Genomic DNA, 23,333 nt, shown 5'->3' on the forward strand with positions numbered 1-23,333 from the left:
AGATGTATGAAATGTGCTGAACACAGGACCTGAATAATTGATAAGGTTCTTTTCCCTGTAAATTACTGAGTGCTTACTCTGAGCCAGCCACTATGCTGTGTGCTTTATATTCATTAGCTCATTCTATGCTCAGAGTAGCTCAGAAGGTGCCGGGAGGTTAGGCAGCGCTCAAGGACACAGTAAGAACGGCGAGGGCAGGAATCCGAATCCCTGCACCCTGATTCCTAAGCCCATGCTTGGAACTACCCCATTATACGGCCCTTGCATTTCCAATACCACCTGTCCCCTGACCCTGTGGGGGCAGAAGCAGCACCCAGACCCAGGGAGACCGAACGAGAAAGCCCTTCCAAACACTGGGAGTTGGTGCAGACCAACATCCCTCTCCTGAGGATGGGCCTGGAGACACCCGCTCAGCGCAAATAGGCTGCACCAGGCAGCCAGAAGGAGGGCCTCCCCTGACTCCTAGAGTCTTGCACTTCAAAAAGGAAAATAAACTCTTTTAGGTAGTAATGCATGAGCAGCCTGTAGAAATCCAACCTCTTTCCCTGCCTTTGTCACTGAGGTATCACTGAATCTATTCCCTTGGGCTCTCAGGAGACGAGTCACGCCGGTCATGAGTGCTAACCCCTTAGCTTAAAGACCTTGGGTCCCCGGGCTGAGGGACTCACACACCTTCCCCCAGGGTGGAAAGCCTGGCTGTGATAACCCTACCAGACCTACGTCGCTTCTCACCCTCTCAAGAGGTGCACTGAGGACCTTGCTAACTTGTGCTTGCTTACGCCAGCACAAGCTAACAAGCTAACTTGTGCTTGCTTACGCCAGCCATGACCACAGCTGGGGAGCTGCTGGCCCTATTCCGTGTGATCCTGGGCTGGGGAGAAGCTGGTTAGGGAGCGTAGCAGGGGGTAGGAGAAGCAGACTCCAGCCTGGACCATGCCAGCCGGTATTGGTAGACGGGTTAGGTCAGCTCTGGGCACGCAGGCCTGCCCTGGCCGCCTCAGTGCCTGACTTTGGTGTATTCGCTTCTGAGGGTCAAAGAGATGGGGGAAATGTAAAAAAGGAGAATAGGGCTGCCTACAGGAGTCAGAGCCCTGGCCTGCAGCCACACACCAGGGCCGCCTTGCCGTGTAACTGCAGAGAGCACCGGGCATGTTCTACGCCCAGCGAAGGGCGTGGTGCTGGCCCACAAGGAAAACTACGCTGTCATTAAAATTTCTGCTTTGCTCAGGGGCCTACTTCCTGATGACTTGCCTCTCAGGGTTTAAGATACATAAAGTTCACAGTGGCCGAGGGCCTGGACAAGTAGAAAGTGCCCTTCCTAAGTCAAGTGGTGGCTCTCAAGAGCAGGGACTGCCCTGGCCAAGTCCCAGTCATGCTTAGCCCAAATGTTCAGCAGCACTGAGCTCCAGAAACCCAGGAAAATACAACAGTGAGAGAATTTGGGTCATCAAGAATTTAGATACTTGCTCTAAGTTTCCAATCTGTCTTCAGTGACTTTCCCTGCCGTTAGTTTACCTTCTTTATCCCCTCTGGTCATTAAAGTGACGAACCCTGTAGTGATACAAATCATGACTTTTCCCTCTCTTCACTGTCTGCCCAAGTCCACAGAGAAAGGACCTTTTAGCAACACTGGACCACTTGGGTCAGGCTGGGTGGGGGCTGCTCTGCTCCTTGCCAACCTTCAATACCCTCCTGGTCTGAGAGGAAGGAGGAGGGGGGGCTAATCTGACTAGGAAGAGCCTGCCATGCACTCGGGCAGGCCCACATCCTAGTGGGTGGGATTCTTCTGCCTTAAAAACAGGGAAACAGAGTCAGGACACCAAAACTGCTTTCTAAGAGCAGATTTGGAAGGCTGCTTTCTGGTCCCTGTTCTATCTGAGACTAGGTCTGCAAAGCAGAGTTTGGTTCTCCAGACAGCTGTCAGTAGACTGTCTTTCCCTAAGGTAGGGGGCCCCAAACCTGGATCTGGAGGGAGAGAGCAGGAACGTCCATTTTGGACATGAGTTTAAGTGGCTTTCTCCAAACCAAGTAAAGGTTTGGGAGAGGTAACTTTGGGAGTTAGTAGGCATCCCTTAATAAAGTTTTGATCTTCATTTGATGTTTTGGGTATGTTTCAAATTGATCAAAACTTAGGAGAGGGGGAATGTTATTAGCAACCCAAACTTCTAGCACGAGGTTTTGAGGTGCTTTTAAAATGGAATTCACTTGAAATTTCCTTATTTTCCAGAATGAGCAAAATTTAATTCTACTAGTAACGTCATAACTATTAACAGACACGATTCGAATGACGGAAAAAGAACGTATTGTACATGTGAGAAGTTACTAGATTTGCACCTAACACTGAGAAGATGGAAGTTAATTTTCATTTAATGAGGAACAACAGTATTTGTTCCATTTACTGTCTCCTCACCTTCATTATTTCCTCCTTAAAACTGTTTTGATAATGCTATTTCTTAAGATTTCCAAACTGGTACATGTTTGCCTGGCAATGTATTTCTTTAAATGAACTGCAGATTTTTAGGCTCACTTCCAATCTGTTTTTTAGAAATGATTCATGACTGTGCAGCCCCTTCTAATGTCAATAATCCTCCATGCAACGTGAGGTTTACAACGTACACAAAATTCAATGTGGCCACTGGCCCCGCTGCCCCTGGATGCATCTCTTACTTCGGGCCACAGCAGAAGTATGTGTAAGATCTAATATGAGAATTATCTTACAGCTGCCCTACAGACCCTCCCAGCCACAGAGTAACTGCGAGGCGGAGGCCAAGTCTAGTGTCTGAAAATCATCCCAAATGAGTTTTCTGTTCAGATTAGAAGATTAAGAAATAAACAAACTGAAAATAAGACTGAATCAAGATGCAACTTGATGAAACAAGACATGGTTATGTGATTAGAGTTATTGTGTTTTTACTAAAAGGGACACCTTGCACTGAGCACTTATCAACTTTGGGAGAAAAAAATGGGGGGTGAATTTTACAGAAATAAATTTGAGTCATTAACAGAAATGTTATGATACATAAACAACACAGAAAAATTTCAAATCCTTCTAAGCAGGGCAAGTCCTTCCCATTTCAGCTTGCCAACTCTTGGAATGCTTTCCACCTGGGGCTCGGGCCTCATCTCTCACCTGTGGAATTGGCCCTGTCTGAAAGGGACAGGGATGTGCCAACGGGCCACGGGCTGCCCGGGTGGTAGAGATGACTGCGAGCTGGAGAAGCGAGGCTGCTGGAGTGGAAATGATGGTGAGGGTTATCGAGGGGATGGATGGGATGGGCACTAATCACAGCTGTGGATGAACACAAGACAGAGAAGTGCTTAACATGCTTGCACGGACATACACAAGTCACAGTTCAAGAGCAAAGCCCCCCCCGCCCCTCCAGTGCAGCACGACCATTCCCTTGGCTTCTGGGTGGCTGCTGGATGCATGGGAACAAGTAGCCATGGATTTCACATTTATTTTTTTAAATCAACACGCTCCTATGCATGTATCTCTCTCTCTCTCTATATATATATAGATATAGACACACAGAAAAAACCTCTGAGGAATATGCACTAAAATGTTAATGGGATTATCTTGTAGGGAGGCATGGTCAGGAGTTAAAAAAAAAACTTCTTTTGGTTTATCTGTATTTCCCAATAAACATGGATTACACGAGTTATTAAAAGTATCTATTTGAGTATGTCACAAAATATAAATCCATAAGCAAACAAATGATGGTTTAGGTTTCCTTCATTTTTTCTCCTGCTAAAAAAATAGAAGTTTCTTTTCCTTCAAGTATATTCCTAATATGTTGTTTTTTCTTATTGTTGAGTGAAGCATGCAATAGGTATTTAAGCTGAATGGATGAGTAGCTGTTTAATCAGTTTTTCACATCTTAAAAGGGACACAAACAGACTGAACTCCTGTCCAGTAGGAAAAGCATGAAACACAGGCCTATGGCACCATCTCTTACTGCTTCTAGTCTGGGAGCTCAGCCACATCCATTCACATTTTAAAATATAAATGGATCTTTCCTAATTGCCTCCTTCCTTCCCACAATGGCTAAGGAATTAAATTTGCTGCATTTTGTTAACGAATCCAAATTTCCACACAGATATTTCATATACAACTTTCTATGAAGACAAAACACTTCTTTAATGAGGCTTCATTATCAATCCTAGAGATGCAAACAAACAAAATCAGAAGCCCAGTTGGGGAATAAGCTTCTCTTAGGTACTCCCTTAGAGTAGTTCTAGAAACAGAATGTTTAAGACCAACATGGACAGCTCTAAACCCATCAAAGAGGCAAAGAGGTGGGGCTGACTAGGAACACAGGGGACCTTTTTTTTCCCTCTAAGAAAGGGCATCACAAACTGTGATAAAACTTCATAGCCTTTGGAGTCTATTAAATGTCTCTGTCACCAAGGATCTCCCTAGATGTCTGTGGGGCCTGGTGAAGAAAAATCCTAGACGCTTTTATTCTCCAGTTATTTCCTGCCCTGGCCACTTGTCAGACAGGCAGGTGGGCACAACCAACCAAGGGCCCTGGAACATCACTGCCCCTTCCTTCCCTCCTTCAGGCCTGGGGAACAAAACAGGGGCTTTCCCTGCACTCAGAGACAGAAGGCTCAGGTGGTCCTTTGGAATAAAACACAACTTGGAAAAGTTGGCAGAGGAGGTTCAGGGCAGTCTGGGAGTCAGCATCTCCTTTAAGGGAAGAGAGGTGGTCTTCTGAAGTGGGGAGCTTCAGCATCAGTATTTTCTAGAATTAAGGCCAGGGGGAGCAGAAGAAGCCTCCTGACTTTTACCTAGGAAATACAACCTGAAAAGCATTCTAGGTATGCAGGACTCTAGCACAGAAAAATAAAAGTGACTTTATCTTTTTAAAGGCATTTCTAGTCTTTCCAAATTGGGTAAATAAAAAAGAAGACAATGTGAAAGCAGCTCCCTAGAATACGCTTGGCAGTCACTGGCTGTCAGCTGCCTGGGTCCTGGGCTTCTGCGCAAAGCCTTGTACAAGGCTGACTGAACCTCAGCCAGTGCTAGCAAGTTCCTTCCCAGCAGCGCTCAGCTGCTGAAGGCCAGGCAGGTGGACAGTGGGACGGACTCCAGGGAACCCCCAGCTTGAGAAAAAGGACTGGAGCCACGTGTGGAAAAGGAGATCTCAAAACCTGAAGGTCACAAGTGTATCGGAATACCTGGTTTCAGATTCTTGAATTAAAGATTCCACTCACTCGCCCAACTATTGAGGCACAAATTAAATAATACTGTTTATTTATGTGTACTCCTTGCCCAGCCCCCAAAAAAGAAAAAGAGAAAAAAAGAACTGATACCAACCGGTACAACATATCTTTTCTCCTTAACATTTAAAAATAAGCCAGTTCAGGTAAAAACTAAAATCTTACACAAAGCAAACAAGCAGTCAAGTTACCATCTTGCTATACATCAAACAACTGGAATGGATTTACTCTCTTCAGACACTTATGTTTTTAGACCTGACCCCAGCCAGGGTACCTCTTATCAGAGGAAAACCATGTTTTTCCCTGCATGCTTCTAAGGTCAGGCCTTTCTTTTTTCATCACGGTTCCTAGTGCAGAAATGACCTACTAATGAATCAGCCCTTTCTCTTTCAAAGCTGACTTTTAGAATCTAGTGCCTACATATCTGTGCACAGTGAGTGTGACAGTGCGTGTGTATGCATTTACACACCTGGGTGTTTCACCAGTTTCCAGGGGGTCAGGGTTCACTTCTTTGGGTGTAGGGTATCTGTGATTATTTAAATCTCTGCCACTTGTCGACAGAGAGGTGGCCGAGAGTTCTGAAATTGGACATCTTAAGAAATGAATAAAAAATTCAAAACCTCATTTAGGTTAAACTGAAAAGTGATCTAGTGGATGCTTTCAGGATTTGAATCTAGGTACCTAACAGAGTTAAGTCTTACTGGGCATCTGTTCAGCTTACAGCAAATACTTCTGGTATAGAACTTAAAAAACTTGCTATCAGTAGGCAGGTGGCTTTTTCACCGTAGGATGGCACAGGGGACTCTTACCCGAAAGCCCCACCGTGCTAGCCAGTCTGAACAGCTTCCCTACCTTGAAAACAGTGACAAGGGAGAAGACATAGTAGTTTGAACAAAAGAATTGGTTTGTTTATTCATTGTTTTTTGGTTTTCAATCATGATATTTAATTTAGTTTGAATTTCAAATATTATTAAAGGAGGCCAGGTAACTTTTATGCCTATCAAAGTGAGGCATGGTCAAATAAGGTTGAAAAATTTTGTTTTAAAAACTCCGTTCTATAAACTTAAAAATCCTCTAAAATATAAAGTCCATTAATTAAAAAAATGACAGGTGCCCATCAACATTGAATGTGTATCAGGAAGTCTAAGGAACACTGTGATATCTGGCTATCCTCAGCTCCAGCCTGGAAGGATGCTTCTCCATCCCTCCTGTAGAGATGCTGTGCATACTGTTAGGGGGATTGGTTACTTCTCTTTTCCTGGGAGACTGGGGTAGTTGGCTTTTTAGCTTATTTATCTCAAGAATAATGTTAATTGCAAAATATGAAAGTGTTTGGTATTTCCTGCTCAAGGTGCCGAAGCTTCAGCGGGTCATCCTTTGTGTCAGGATCACGTAAAGTCAAAGAGATCATTCGTATTCGTTCCCCAGGACGACTGGGTAGACTGGCAGCACAGGGGAAATGAGAGGCTTTTAACTTACGCTGGGGTGGCTGGGAGTCAAAGGGCATCATCATTTTTGGTCTCATTCCCCGCCTTCCAGCCAGTGTAGACATGCTGTCCTCTGATTCATGCCCTAGACATCAAATATAGAGGTTAGTTATAAGCATGTGCCCTAGGCCACTAAGCAGCCTCAGCAGCAAAACATTTGCAGTGGGGGGTTCAGGGCTCGCAAACAACATAATGGGGACAAGGTGTTTCTGCAGGAAGTGAAAAAAGAGGAAAATGATCAGCAGTCTCTGTTGAGAGTCAGTGCAGTTGACACAATGCTACCCACCATGCTTCCATGTGGCGTTTGTGAGTTAGAGCATCCAGACCAAGAACATTCTGAACACCACAATGAGAGGTGGACTCCAAGTGGAGGGAGAGGATGCAATGTACGGACATAGGCTAGGTTGTCTCAAATGCTTCAGTATCAGATAGTTGGTGACACATGAGAAGAGACCTAACAGATCTAGAAGGTTGTCTCATCTGGATACAGAACCTCTCCCCCATAACAAGCTATTTTCTCCCCAAGCTATCTATTCTTTATCAGATGTTGACCAAATCCCACAACACATGTTTCTTTAAACCTAACCTCACACAAGAATCACCAAATTCAGGCAACTGTAGGAAATGGAAAATGATTTAAATGGAAATAGTTTTCCCACATTTGGGGACAACCTGCACCTCTGTATGAATTCCGCCTTTGATGGATGTTGCTGTCCATGGAATTGTCAACTGGTGTGATATCTTGAGAGTTACGAGGAATTGGAGTATCAGTCATGATGGGGTTTGGGTCTGGAGATTTATCGATGGGTTTCAGCTCCAGTCTCTCATGATGGATCCAGAGGTCCGGGGGTTTGACATCTTTGGAGTTCCCTTTGTACTTGTGGGAGCCATTCACTGATTTGCAAGCAGCTCGTTTCCTAGGCACAAATTTAAGAGGTTTTTTTTTTTTTAAAGTAACTCTTTTGAACTTATTTGTGAAAAGGCTTGAATGATTAAAAGTGCCCTCTGAGAGATGCCTCAAGCAAAGGCAGAAACTAAAAATACATAAACAAAACAAGAGAAAACAGGGGCAACAAGTTTACTTTTGGAAACAGTGAATGTATCTCTGCTTTGTCCACACATACTTAAAGATACATACAAGGGCATATTTGACTACTGCCTTGTGACCATTCTTTTTTATTATTATTATCAACAGACTAGACAGCATTTTATTTATTTTTTTAAAAGATTTTATTTATTTATTTGACAGAGAGAGACACAGCGAGAGAGGGAACACAAGCAGGGGGAGTGGGGGAGGGAGAAGCAGTCTTCCCGCCGAGCAGGGAGCCCGATGCGGGGCTCGATCCCAGGACCCTGGGATCATGACCTGAGCCGAAGGCAGACGCTTAACGACTGAGCCACCCAGGCGCCCCTAGACAGCATTTTAAAATTAAGTTATCTCTAAAGCAGAAGGTTTCTCCTCAAGTTCCAATCAATAGAGAAAGAACATTAGAAATATAACAACGGTATAGAGGTAGAGTCTGTAGCTTATAGAAGAGGAAGGAAAACAACATTTCAGGTAGCCCAAACCTAGGACTACCAAATGGGTAAAGTCAAGAACGTGGACTACTTCTCTGTGCCTTGATTTCTCCATTCACTCACTCACACTCACCCACTCAATATGAATTTATTGGGTACCCACCGTATGTCAGTCAATCCCTGTACTGGACTGCTATGCCCTCAGCATTTCTGGTCAAGTGAGGAAGACAGATGTTGACCTCATTATTTTAAAATATTTTGAGCTTAATGAAATGCCAAGTGTTATAGTTACTTCTTAATAGTTGGCATAAAGTGGCTAGGACAAACCTGGAGAAAGAGGTGATACTGAAGTTAAGACTTAAAGGAGGAAGGGCAGAAGATGCTTTCCAGGTGATGAAATCAGCTTATGTCAAAGCCTTGAAGCAGAGCACAATAGCCTGGGATATCAGAGGGCTTGTAAGAAGTCCTGAGTGGTGGAAGCATAGTGAACCATGTGGAGAATGATATGAAATGATGCTGGAAAGGTAGCCCAGATCATAAAGAGCTTTTAGAGACATGCCAAGAGTTTAACTTCCCTCTATGAGTAATGAGAAACCACTACATGGTTTCAAGCAGGACAGTAAGGAGATCAATTCTGAGTTAAACATTTATACCAACTGTGGTGTGAAGAATGGATTTATGGGGTGGGGGACAGAACAGGAGACCAGCTAGGATGCTACTGCATCAGTCTTAGCCATGACTGACGGTGGTCCAGGATAGTGGGATGGAGAAAAGAGGCAGATTTGACAGCTATTTAGGAGGCAGAAATGACAAGACTTGGTGAATAACTAATGTGGGGTGGGGTGGGAGTAAAGAAGCAAGTGGAGCAGGCGATGTTGACAAGGTCTGAGGCTAAGCCATTTACTAACATTGGAATTAATGGGGTAGAAGCAGGCTTGACAGAAAAGATTATAAATTCGGTCTTAAACATGGTAAGTGCCTCTGAGACAGTCAAGAGGAAATGTAGAAGAGGCAACTGGGCGTGCAAGTCTGAGACTCAGAAGAGAGGCCGTGGCCAGAGATAGAAACACAGAAGTAATAGGAATGCAGACAGTAAATGAAGCCATGGGAGTAGATATCACTGGGGGAGAGCAGAGAAGGAGAAGTAAGTCTAGGATCAGATCCTGAGGAAGGTTTGATGGCTGGGTAGACAGGATGAGCTGTGAAAGAGAACATACAATTATAACATACAGGAGAAGAGAATGTTTCAAGAAAGAAGGAGTAGTTGAATTAAACATTGTTGAGAGATTAAGCCAAGGACTAAAAAGTGTCTGCTGTTTGAGAAAATACAGCATCCTTTCCTGATTAAAACTCTTCAGAGTATAGGGATAGAGGGAATATTCCTCAATTTCATAAAATCCATCTATGAAAAACCCACAGCGAGTATCATCCTCAATGGGGAAAAGCTGAGAGCCATTCCCTTAAGATCAGGAACACGTCAAGGATGCCCACTCTTGCCACTATTGTTCAACATAGTACTAGAAGTCCTAGCAACAGCAATCAGACAACAAACAGAAATAAAAGGTATTCAGACTGACAAAGAAGAAGTCAAACTCTCTATCTTCGCAGATGACATGATACTTTACGTGGAAAACCCAAAAGACTCCACCCCCAAATTACTAGAACTCATACAGCAATTCAGTAATGTGGCAGGATACAAAATCAATGCACAGAAATCAGTTGCTTTCTTATACACTAACAATGCAACTGTAGAAAGAGAAATTAGAGAATCAATTCCATTTACAACAGCACCAAAACCATAAGATACCTTGGAATAAACCTAACCAAAGAAGTAAAGGATCTATACTCTAGCAACTACAGAACACTCATGAAAGAAATTGAAGAAGACACAAAAAGATGGAAAAACATTCCATGCTCATGGATTGGAAGAATAAACATTGTTAAAATGTTTATGCTGCCCAGAGCAATCTATACATTCAATGCCATCCCGATCAAAATTCCAATGACATTTTTCAAAGTGCTGGAACAAACAATCCTAAAATTTGTATGGGATCAGAAAAGACCCCAAATCGCCAAAATGTTGCACAAGAAAAACAAAGCTGGGGGCATCACATTGCCAGATCATGCTATGTTACAAAGCCGTGATCACCAAGACAGCATGGTATTGGCACAAAAACAGACACAGAGATCAACGGAACAGAATAGAGTGCCCAGATATGGACCCTTAACTCTATGGTCAAATAATCTTCACAAAGCAGGAAAAAATATGCAATGGAAAAAAGACAGTCTCTTCAATAAATGGTGCTGGGAAAATTGGACAGCCACATGCAGAAGAATGAAACTCAATCATTCTCTAACACCATACACAAAGATAAACTCAAAATGGATGAAAGACCTCAATGTGAGACAAGAATTCATCAAAATCCTCGAGGAGAACATAGGCAGTAACCTCTTCGGCATCGGCCACAGCAACTTCTTTTAAGATACATCTCCAAAGGCAAGTGAAACAAAAGCGAAAATGACCTTCTGGGACTTCATCAAGATAAAAAGGAAACAGTCAATAAAGCAAAGAGGCAACCCACAGAATGGGAGAAGATATTCGCAAATGACACTACAAAGGACTGATATCCAAGATCTATAAAGAACTTCTCAAATTCAACACCCAAAAAACAATCAAGTCAAAAAATGGGCAGAAGACATGAACAGACACTTCTCAAAAGAAGACATACAAATGGCTAACAGACACATGAAAAAAATGCTCACATCACTAGCCATCAGAGACATACAAATCAAAACCACACTGAGATACCACCTCACACCAGTTAGACTGGCAAAAATTGACAAGGCAGGAAACAACAAATGTTGGAGAGTTTGTGGAGAAAGGGGCACCGCACCCTCTTACACTGTTGGTGGGAATGCAAGTTGGTACAGCCACTTTGGAAAACAGTGTGGAGATTCCTCAAAAAATTAAAAATAGAGCTACCCTATGACCCAGCAATTGCACTACTGGGTATTTACCCCAAAGACACAGATGTAGTGAAAAGAAGGGCCACATGCATCCCAATGTTCATAGCAGCAATGTCCGCAATAGCCAAACTGTGGAAAGAGCCGAGATGCCCTTCAACAGATGAATGGATAAAGAAGACGTGGTCCATATATACAATGGAATATTACTCAGCCATCAGAAAGGATGAATACCCAACTTTTACATCAACATGGATGGGACTGGAGATTATGCTAAGTGAAATAAGTCAAGCAGAGAAAGTCAATTGTAATATGGTTTCACTTATTTGTGAAACATAAGGAATAGCATGGGGGACATCAGGAGAACGAAGGGAAAAATGAAGGGGGCTAAATCAGAGGGGGAGATGAACCATGAGAGACTATGGACTCTGAGAAACAAACTGAGGGTTCTAGAGCGGAGGGGCATGGGGGGATGGGTTAGCCTGGTGATGGGTATTAAGGAGGGCACATATTGCATGGAGCACTGGGTGTTATACAGAAACAATGAATCGTGGATCACTACATCAAAAACTAATGATGTACTGTATGGTGACTAACATAACATAATAAAATAAAATAAAATTCAAAAAAAGTCTGCTGGCTTTAACAATATGGAGGTCATCAATCCTCAGCAAAAGCAATTTTGGTAAAGTGGTAGGAGCAGAATCCAGATTAACAAGAACTGAAGCATAAGTAGGCAATGAAAGAATGGATGAGTGCATATCGTAATCAAGAAATTGTGTGGTGAAGGGAAAGACAGGGGTTTGTAAACAGCCGAGAACCATGCAGTAGAGTTAAAATTACAATGATTTCTTAAGATGAAAGAGGTGTGAACACACTTGCCTGCTGAAGGGACAAAGCCAAGAGAGTGAAATGTTAGCTGTGCTGGAGGGGGTAACAGCAAGTATAAGGTCTTAGAAAGATGAGAGCCACTGAGATCCAGAGGATAAATGGAGAACTGGCTTCCGGTAGGAGGAAGTACACTGAAGAAGTTTTTGGATCACACGGTGGTACCCAGAGGTAGTTCTCACCTGCTGAGGGTGAGGCAGCTAATGAGGAACGTGTTGAGAAGCAACAAAGGGCTAGGCCCTAAATGCTCGGTCAACTTTGAGTCTATAAGCCCCTACAATTGAAATGGGAGGCACTTCAGGTATCAGAGAGGAAAAAAAGTATTAAGAAAAGCTCACACATATTTTTCAGTGGTTCATGGAACGCCTGGAAAGATGGTCGTTGAGAGAGGGAGAGGGAAAGCCCCATGAAGACTCGACAAAATTCTTTTAAGCAAAAGGACCCAAATCTGTAGGATTTGCAGATTCAAAGTACAGAGCCTATTACCAACTCAGTTTTCTACCTCTCAATCTGAAGAAGTACTTTATTTTTTATTTATTTTGAATTTTAAATTCCCCAAAGCACTAAGGAATTCCATCACTTTGTTTTTTTTTAGATTCTTTTAAATAAAGAGATCAAGATTTCTGAAACTAGATATAAAACCAAGTTCATAAAAGTAGGTACATTTGAAATGCTGAACAAAGAACCTTGCAGAAAAGTTCTAGAGAAAAAATAACATCATTGCTGACACGTTTAAGAGAAACAGTTTTCCATAATCAAAAGGAGGCAGGGAAAGGTGTTAAGAGGCAGGGATCAGGAAGCTTATAAAGGAGCCCCCCCACCGCCATTGCCTTGGAAAAGAGATGCAACACAAGCTATAGGAAGCTACTTTGTTTGGGCAAAGAAAGATTAAAAGCCTCACGTAACACAAAATGACAAGGCCATCACTAGAGGCAGCAACAGGGTAGTCTGTACTTGTCTATATGAAAACAAACAAATGTGTTTTGAACACATGCATCTTGCCTTGGGCAGACCAAGTCTGAGGGATAATCACAAACACTGACATGAACTTGTCTTTCTCTTTTATGGAGCAATATCTCCATCTTATGATCTTTTAGGATACAGCAATTAAAGTCATTTTATTGCCCATAGGTGTTTTTTGCTATTAGGCGTAATTCAGGAATCTTTTTATTTTTTGGTATCTGTCTCGCTGGCCAGATACTATATGTGAGTTGAAAGTGGTCTAGGGTCAGGGACTCTCTCAAGTTTAGGAGCATAGGCTGTTATCAAGCAGTATTATAACTGAAGCACCTCGCTATTTGCTCTAGACAATTACCACAACTCTCAATATCCTAGAGGAGTTCAGGGCTGGCAGTCATTCGACCCCTCATTATAAATGAGCCTTTCTTATTCACTAAATCAGTATCTCCCCACTGACCCCCAACCTGTCCCTGCCAGTCCTAACCTCAACTTCCACACCTGGTAGCACTTCTTGAAACATACTCTTTTTTTTTTTTCTTAACGGATTTTAAAATTTATTTTAGAGAGAGAGCACACATGGAGCAGGGGGTGGGGGGAGGAACAGAGTAAGAGGGAGAGAGAAACTCAAGCAGACTCTGCACTGAGCATGAAGCCTAACGTGGGGCTCAATCTCACGACCCTGAGATCATGACCTGAGTCGAAATGAAGAATCAGATGTTCAACCAACTGAGACACCGAGGCGCCCTTTGGAAAATATTCTTAAACTTAGACGTAGAGTTAGAAGTCTGTGGTCTTCTTCCATTTCAGGTAGCATCTGTGCAGTGAAAAAGCCTGTAAGAATGCCCATAAACTCCTGTGCATCTGGTTCACCTTGTGCATATACAAACAGTACTCCAAAGCAGCTACCGGCAAGGCTGGGCTGGACACAGTCCACTTCCCTCGGCAGATCTATTCTCTACTTGGCTCTGTGACTCGAGAGGTTGAGTTAAATGACCTCTATCTGCTTTACTTGGCAACCCTGCTCCTAGCTTCCAATGGGTTTGGCCAACTGAAGAAACAGGCAAGAGACTGGAGAGTAGGAGGTGTTTTTATCCTGTCCCCTCCCTGTGGGGCTAGGGGCTGGCAGAGTCCACCTTCCTCCCACCACACCCAGCTCCTGTCAAGCCTTCTCCTACTGCTTCAGACCTCTGAACACAGCTCTCTCTTCTTCAGAAAGACCTCTTGCCCTTTCAGGCCTAAGGGTGACAGTGGCCTATCATGGCTGCTGGTCCTTGAACGTCTCTGCCTTGTCTCCTAACCCCATCTATGACTCTGTAAATGGTCTCTTCATTAAACTTCCTTCCACCCCTCTTGAGTGTGCATCTCCTTCCTGCCAGAACACTGATCCACATTTACAGGAAGAACCATTCTGCATTTCCCTTAAAAATATTTAAAACATCACTTTTCATGTACCGTTAACCTTTGAACAACATGGGATTGAACAGTGGGGGTCCACTTACACGCAGACTTTTTTAAAAGTTTTTATTTAAATTCCAGCTAGTTAACATACAGTGTAATATTATTTTGGGGTGTACAATAAAGTGATTCAACACTTCCATACATTACCCAGTCCTCACAACAATGCACTCCTTAATCCCCTTCACCTATGTCACCCATCCCCCCACCCACCTCCCCGCTGGTGACCATCAGTGTCTAGAGTTAAGAGTCTGTTTCTTTTTTTCCCTTTGCTCATTTGTTTTGTCTCTTAAATTCTAAACGAGTGAAAAATACGGTATTTGTCTTTCTCCGACTGACTGATTTCACTTAGTAATAGTCTCTAGCTCCATCCATGTACTTGCAAATGGCAAGATCTCCCTCTTTTATACGGCTGAGCAATATTCCATTGTATATATAAATATCACATCATATACCATTTCGCCCCTCATATCTAGGGTTAGCGTTAGGGCCAGCGTGAGGGTATGTACCTAATATCCTGCAATTCAGAGACCTCTCTGGAGGGTTACAGTTATTGGTTAGGGTTTGGGTTAGTGTATGTGCCTAATATCCTACAGTTCAGAGATCTCGCCAGAGAATAAAACCCCAGACTTCTGCTTGGGCAGGAACAGACATGGCTGCCATCTACTGGGCTGAGGCAAGGAAGGGATTTGGGGCTCTAAATACTCTTTAAATAGATATTCAATTGTTCCTTCTGTTTTTATCTTTACCTTTATACCCATTTTCAGAAATATCACCAATTCTTAAATATTTGGGGTCTTCTCCAGAATAACTAGGCTGCTTCTCAGCTTTTCTTATCATGTGTTCAGGAACTCACTTTTCAGATCTAGGATTAGGGTTAGGAGGGCCAGGGTGAGGGTATGTGCTTGGTATCCATGTGTGGACTCTTTTTGATAAATACAGTAAAGCACTGTAAATGTATTTTCTCTTTCTTATGATTTTCTTAATCATTTTCTTTTTTCTAGCTTTCTTTTTTGTAAGAATACGATATATATATATTTTGTATATAATATACATATATTATATATATATGTATATATGTTATATATACATATATATATAATATATATGTATATATAATACACATGTATATACATGTATATATATGTATATATGTTATATATACATATATATATAATATATAACACACAAAATAGGTGTTAATCAACAGTTTATGTTATCAGTAAGGCTTTCTGTCACTAGTAGGCTATTAGTAGTTAAATTCTGGGGGTCAAAATTTATATGCAGATTTTTGACTGCATGGGGGGTCAGCCCCCTAATCCCCACATTGTTCAAGGGTAAACTGTACTGTATGTTTTATCTCTTTGTACAACTCCAAATACAGAAGTCACAGAGGAGCAAAAGAACAGATAGCAAAAATCATGGGCTACTTTTGGGGCTCCTTACTTTTTCTGGTGAGAGGTGGTGCGCCTAGTGCAAAAGACAGCGATGACCACAACCACCACAATGGTGACGACGCCAACCGAAACAATGATGACCAGCAGCATGCTACTGTCCAGGGCAGAGGTGGGGCTTCCATGAGGGCTGTTACTACCTGTAGAGGCAAAACCGGTGCATTTGTTAGTGTTCGAGAATTCCACAAATGCATACACTCAAGAGTATGGAGACTTCATGTGAGAGTCTCTGTAATAAACTCGTTGCCTTGGGTACAGGCGTCTCATGTAATCTGCAGAGCCAAGTTTATGCACTATGTACAGTTCTTAACACAGTGCCTTGCACAAAGCTGGTGTTCAGTAAAAGCTTCTCGAATTACACTGAACATTATACTTGGACAAATAAAGGGTCTGCCCCTCCGCCCGCCCCAGTGTCTTATGTTATATTATGCAGACATTTGTCTTACAAAGCACCATTTGTAAATAATTTAGTTTTCTGACTTTCAAAAGCATTTAAAAAATGTACAGTCACAGAAAGCTAAAGTTTTCCCCCACATATAGATGTCTGAGATCACAAAAACTACTTGAAAAATACAGTCTGCTTTTATAAATATAGTCTTTGCAAAGTTAATTCTCTTATTCAGTTTCAGGGAAAAGTAGGTCTGTACATATTCGTTAATTTGACAAATATTTACTGAGTAGTTACTATGTGCCAGGCATTGTTCTAGGAACTAGGGATGCAACAGTGTACAACAAGGATGTGACTGCTGGGGTAGGGGCAGAAAATAAACAAGTAAGAAATTATCAGTAATAAGTGCTATGAAAAAAATAAAAAGAGGGGATATGATACCATAGAGAGCTGATGTCTCTCCTTCCAGTTATTCTCTCTCTCCTATACAGTAGTCAGATCTGTACAATAATGGATGGGCTGCCTTACAAAGTAATGAGTGTTTAGTTTCTACAAGTGTTTAAGAAGAATCATTCTACCAGTCTGGGAGATTGTGGAAGAAATTCCTAACATGAAGCTATGGCTTGGGAATCTGTTTTTTAGAAAAGCTCCTAAAGTGATTCCTAAGTACAACCCTGGTTTATAAACTTATGATCTAATTCAAAGTATACTTATTGTGGGAACCCCTTCCGTAACACTGCATTAGCTGACCTTCCAACTTCTGATTGTATGATTTTTATTGGCTACATCTAAGCACAGTGCTAAATCTGGGCTGATTTAGGAGGGCTTAAGAGCTTATTCTTCTCCATTTGGTTCAATCATTTTTATTCCTCATTTCTGAGAAAAAAGTAAGCAGATAGACAACTTAAATTGTCCATACCGACCTTTAATAATACAACATTTTTATATTTGGGAAAGACTACAGAACTAGGGGCCAATAAAATTAGACCATATTGGGGCTTTCCATACACCTTTTATTAACAGCAGTGCTGAGTTACTGGGTAGGGTGTGTGGCGGGGCAGGCACTGCAAATCAGAGGCTGGGGAGCTGGGGTGTGGGGACAGCAGAGGTGGTGGCGGCAGCTCTTTCCAGAGATGAATTTCCACTTAACTGCATTTGACCTCTAACTTCTGAGAGGACCAAAAGCTCCCATGGAAGACAGAGTAGGAATGACCTGCTGCGGGAGCATGTCCTGCTGGGGACATTATGACAGGCCACTACTCAAGCCTCATCTGGACTGCTGCAACAGCTTCTTAACCACTCTCTCTGACATCATCATCTCAGCCCCAACTCATTCTTCATTCACCAGAGTAATAACACTTGGTACTCAATAAATGGAGGTCACAGTTCGCCCGTGGTACAAGGCGTCTTACACGTGTTATGTGCAGGATGAAGCTCACATTTCATAGCTTTGGTACCTGAGCTTTTGGCAGGCTGGTTCTAACCTACCACCTTCTCTAATGTGAGAATCCCTAGCCTGTCTCCAGGCAGTGTGATCCCTGGAGAGAGCCGGCTGTTTTTTGCTGCCATGCATTTGCACGTGCTGTTGGTGCTTCCTGAAATGTTCAACCCCCCTGCCCCGTGACATTTAGCCATCTTCCACGCATCCTTTCATATCTGGGTCAGACACCTCCTCTTCTATGAAGCTTTCCCTTTTCTCTGTCAGCTGCTTTGTTACGCCTTTTGCTTCCATACATAGCCTGTTACATGGAACCTGAACCTTTATAAACACGTGTGAATGAATGAATGTATAAATGAAAGACAAGGAAACAATTGCTCTTCTCAGAGCCTTGAGTATTATACTGTGGACAGCACATAAATATAATACACACATCCCAGGAGGAAAAGCGCAGAGTCCTAGAACTCAGCCCAGGACTCAGATTCCCACATCTGGTACAGAACCCCAGGCCTTTTAGGCTGCGTTGATAGTGGAAAAGTCACAATCAGGAGTCAGAAATCTGGATTTTGGTTCCAGGACTTCCATAATTAGTGGGTGGATCCAGGCACATTACTTCTCTACCACTGAGTCTCTTAATGTATAAAACGGGAATATCTGTTCTCCGTGCTTCAGTGTTATGAGGATCAAATGTAATTTCAGGTGTGAAAGTAACTTATAAACAGTGAAGTTCTGTAGAGAAGTAGGTGCCATCATTAAGGAATTAGAAGGCACCAGCTCTTAAGCTGGCTAGGAGAGTGGGAAGAATTTTTTAGAATTCCCAAATTAAAACACTGTGGTAAGCAGTATGGGGAGAAAGTCATGATTCTAAAGCATTTCTTTGGCTTGTTCTAGGTGATGGATAATCCTATTTAGAGGGTTTATTTTTGAGAGCAAGATTCTAATTCTTTTCTAGAGGCAGGCAGTGGGCAAAAGACTGATTTGTTTAGAACTAATCTTATTAAAGTTGGATATGTGGAGAAATAATTTTATTTATGGATCTTATAATGAATGGGTTTGCAGTAATTCAGCAAATTTTTGCCAGAAAATGTCTAAAGGTAACTACTAAATAAAAGGAAATAGGTTAACATGCTACAACCCACCACAAAGAAGCTACAAAAGACATTTCGAGATTCAAGCAGAACCATGTCATGCCCACAGTGGGCCAAAAAAGCCATAAGAAAGACTTTACCACTCATTGGAGGTTTGTAGTCAGATCCTAGGTCTGGCAGCCGGCTTCCTTTTCCTGTAGAACCTGAGGCTGAAGGAGAAGAAATCATGTCAGTAATGACTCAAGCCATTGGTGTGATGAGTCCACTTCACAGCTAGTGAGTGTTTTCTACAAAAAAATATTTTCAGTCTACTCTGTCCATGAGAAAATGAAGTAGCACATAAACAACAGGGGACAAAATAGGCTGTGCAAAGCAAACTAAGGTATAGCTTTCTATGCAATGAGGCATCTGAAAGGCTGACACTCTCGGTCCACGGCTGTATCTAGCATGGAACTAGACTGCCACTTGCTGTTCATAAGGTGGGAACACACCCATTTCTCTCGCCCAGGAAACAGTTCCTGCAAGACCGCTCAGAGCACTTATGGCAAAAGTAGCTTATCTCAGAAAAGGAACCAAGGGACCAGTTAGGTTGGCTTCTGCATTACAGAAGTGGACTTTTTCAGAGGACCTGGCTACATTGATCTCCTAGTAGGTGTCAGTAGTGTTTGGATTTTTTCCTCAAATTATAAAGTTGCCTTTTCCAATATAAAGATACCCTAAGCAGTAGCAAGAAGACACGTGGAAGTTCAAATTGGGTTCTCGGTTCCTGCTCAGTTACCCAAATACCCAAGCATGGAAAAACAAAGTTCCCCCTCTTGTTGCTCACCGAGGACACTCTCTCCTAATCCACTGTCATAAAATACAATGAGTGAGGCTGCTGATCTTAGGCTTGGGACCACCTCACAAACAGATTTCATAAAACACAAAGATCAGCTTTTTAGTAATCCATATTCTTGGTCCTGAATTTTGTTCACATTTATAGAAAAAGCGGCTTCGGTAAAGCAAATATAAGGAACCCTTTCCCAATATAGCAAAGGTATCCATCAGTCCCAAGGTTTGGATTCCTCCTGAAGAAGTCTGAAAGAATTGCAAAGTCAAAGCTGCTCCTCATGGTTAATATAGCACACTGCCTTCACTTGAATACTGGCCTATCATGTACTTGACTTTCTGGAAAATCATTTATTATCTTTGGGTCTCAGTTTCTTCATCATAAAGCAGTGATAATAATGATATCTACTTCACAAAAATGTACTGAGGATTAAAAGGAAACTTACTCCTATAAAATATTTTGAATACTGCCTGACACATAGCAAATATTCATCAAATATTAGCTGCTATTATTACATACATAATAAATCTTTAGGGAAGAATATAACCTTTCCCTTTGCAGAGGCACAGAGCATGAAGCTTCAGAAAACACTTATAAATAATTATTTCTACAAATAAAGCTTGACTAGAAATGCATAAAATGTTTCTATAAAACATTACAGCCAATGTCAAGTACTTCTATAAATTATCAGAGTTGGACTAAATGAAAAATTAAATTCTGAATACTTCTATATATAGTTCATTTAACAGAATAAATAGAGAGATGAAAACAATGTTTTCTGTTTCCAGAAGCTCAAAACTCCCAAAGTAACGGAAGTTGTTGGGTATCCAAAAGGGCATATTTAACTCAGTCCCCGATCCCTTTTCTGTTGTCCATACTTGTTCCTTTATCCCCTTACTTCCATGGCCATCATTGTTCCCAAATGGCACACAGCCTATGACAGGATTCCAGTTGTTCTTTTCACTGGGATGAAGTCTAGTTGGAGGAGATGACTTAGCCCTTGTAAGGCTCTTCAGACTTAAGGGTGCTTATTTTTCAGGTAGCCACATGTTAAGCCCACCTATCATATTATGTAAATAATTGCCAAAGAATATACTTTGCCAATAAACTGGTTGGTTTAATTCCTCTATTTCCCAGCATTTTTGCTTTTAAATATAACCTATGAAGAAGAAATTCCAAGGATTAACCAAACACCAAAAAGAACTATGGGTAAAGAATTTTAAAGGCCAGAGGTGTGGTGCAAGTTAAGACTTGCACTCTGGCTTATCCAGTGAAGTGCAGGAAAAACAATGAGCACATTTATACTCTGCGTACACAGTATCGTTATTTTTCTGTTCTCACACTTAAGTCAAAATGTCTAACATCACTAGGGCGCCTTACACATACACACAAGCACGTTTACAGTTTCTCCAACATCCAACAAAAGACTCATTGAGTGCAAATACATTTCCAAAGCCCTGAAACATGCAGCCTCAAGTTCTGACTCTTCCTTGCCATTAACAAGATCCAAAGACCTTTTCTTTCTTCTTCTTTTTAAAGATTTTATTAAGTAATCTCTACTTGCAACACGGGGCTCAATTTCACAACCCCAAGATCAAGAATTGCATGCTCCACCGACTGAGCCAGCCAGGCACCCCAAGACTTTTTATTTCTAAAGACTACTCTTAAACCTTGAAAGCAACCATCAACTTTACTTCCACAGATACCAACTCTAGCTTACTCCCCAGAGATGAAAACCACAGTCCAGTTACCTCTCCACCATAGCAATAACAGTGGAAAAACTATGTTGACAGACAGTTTCGAGAATGGGGACACTGAAGCCTGTACTTCCTAAGTTTCCATTTTAAATTGTTTCTCTCTCTTTTTAAACGAGCAGATATATTTAAGGGAAGAAACAGAAAAAGAGCTCTGAATTAAGCTTATTTAACAGAATAAGTAGCACTACTTTTGTCACAGATAATCACACAATTCAGTAGGGTAAGTCTGTAGATTCTTGGTGAGGGGAGGAAAATAGGGTATTTGCTGAACTTGATTACAACTTCTCATTTAGAGATACTAATGCAATCCTAGATGCTACAAATATGACAAATCGGTATGCTTGTTCTCATACTGGTCCAAATGCCTATCACTGTTACAGAATTTCAATATCTTAGCACAGAGGACAAACTGGCCCACACTTAAGGCCAATCTACAGCTGCAGAACTCCGTTCACTCTCCTCAGTTTTTCTCTTGCCTATTTAGCCCCTAAGTTGATTCCCCAGCTTTTCAGATACCCCAAGTGCCACAAACATGGACTCAACTCCACTTTGGCCAATGAATAATGTGGATTTTAACATACAGGACTGATTTTCAGGAAAAAAAAAGAAACAAAAACAACAAAAAGCTAATAATAATAGGTCACAAAAGAGAGGAAAGGAGAGAGAGGCCATCTACTGATTTACCTTGATCATTAGGCATTTTATCAGAGGAGTCCGCTAACAGGCCAAGCACAGGGGGAGAAAAAACAAGAGCAAGGATCACAAGCTTTGAAGGTGGGACAGGCAGAATTTTTAAAGGAAAAAAAATAAAACCCCACAAACTTCCAAACAAATCGAGTCTTATTTTCAGTACTAACAGAAAAGAAATCCATATATGGTTTCCATATTTCCACATATTCAGTCCCCAACTAAATTTTATTCCTAGGCTCACTTGGTTCAGTACTTTACCTTCACTTTCTTATCTAGAGTTTTCTTCAGAGCTCCCCTGTTAGTGTCTTTCTCTCTACAAAGGTCCACGAATAAGCCTTTCAGGTTAAGAGCCTGCATGTGTTGAAAGGGAATCATCCATCACAATAACATGCTATTATTCTACCTTAGAACCAAGAGAATCACATCTGATCTGACTGGTAAAAACTCTGAGATCACTGCAATCCATCTGCCTTGAACAGCCTTGTTTGTGATATGGTTAGGCCAGTAACCTAGGGAGCACTGACTTGGTGGTCAATGGGTGGGTGAGGGATCATTTTGAGATAAATGTTCACACTGTGGCTCATAAGTTCATCATCAGGGCTTCTTATATTATAGTCTCCATAGTCTCTATATGCTAAAGTGATATGTGCAAGCATTGCCCCACTAAAGAGACATAGAATAAAATGCTGTTTAGTGGAGATTTACCTTTAGGTGTTCTGAATTGGACAGCTTCAGACATGGGTCCCATGCCCTTTGAGTTTCGGGCTTGGATTTTGAAGTAGTACGGTGTGTCAAGTGTTAACTCTTGTATCTGGTGAGTCAACCTGTTTCCCACAACAGGCTCAATAACCCAGTCGTGTATCTCCGCATTCACATCCGTACTATAATATATGATGTAACCTGTCCAAAGGAGGAAATGAGAAAAGATATCTTATTCCTACCTTTTCTTTTCTTAAGTCAATAAAGATATCTGTTATAGCATATACAAGTAGAGAACCACTTACTGATTACAGACCAACGGTAAAATGCATTCAAAACGCTACACTGAACATCATAAAGAGAAAACCACAATTTCAACAGTGCCAGGTTGTAAGTTATCATCTATATCAGTAGTTGAAGCAATAAAAGTAGTTATGATAATAATATAGGGTTAAGAACTCTCAGAAGCTAAAAAATATAAGGAAAACAATCCAA

At 41.7% G+C, this 23,333-nt stretch overlaps 1 protein-coding gene across 9 annotated transcripts in view; it reads right to left on the reverse strand.

Annotated features, from left to right (window-relative positions):
• NEO1 (neogenin 1) overlaps positions 1-23,333 on the reverse strand; it is a 250,853-nt gene that overhangs the window by 6,052 nt on the left and 221,468 nt on the right. For 3 of the 9 annotated variants that reach the window (XM_078079120.1, XM_078079119.1, XM_078079117.1), the window contains exons 21-27: positions 22,845-23,039; positions 22,134-22,166; positions 19,004-19,072; positions 15,942-16,089; positions 7,389-7,627; positions 6,703-6,795; positions 3,131-3,289 (exon numbers count right to left, since the gene is read on the reverse strand). In XM_078079120.1, the coding sequence (XP_077935246.1) occupies positions 3,131-3,289; positions 6,703-6,795; positions 7,389-7,627; positions 15,942-16,089; positions 19,004-19,072; positions 22,134-22,166; positions 22,845-23,039 (936 nt within the window). The remainder of the gene's footprint in view (positions 1-3,130; positions 3,290-6,702; positions 6,796-7,388; positions 7,628-15,941; positions 16,090-19,003; positions 19,073-22,133; positions 22,167-22,844; positions 23,040-23,333) is intronic. The other 6 variants (XM_078079123.1, XM_078079122.1, XM_078079118.1 and 3 more) reach the window with 2 other exon arrangements.

The sequence above is a fragment of the Halichoerus grypus genome, chromosome 8, assembly GCF_964656455.1.
Source record: "Halichoerus grypus chromosome 8, mHalGry1.hap1.1, whole genome shotgun sequence".
NCBI classification, from domain to species: domain Eukaryota; kingdom Metazoa; phylum Chordata; class Mammalia; order Carnivora; family Phocidae; genus Halichoerus; species Halichoerus grypus.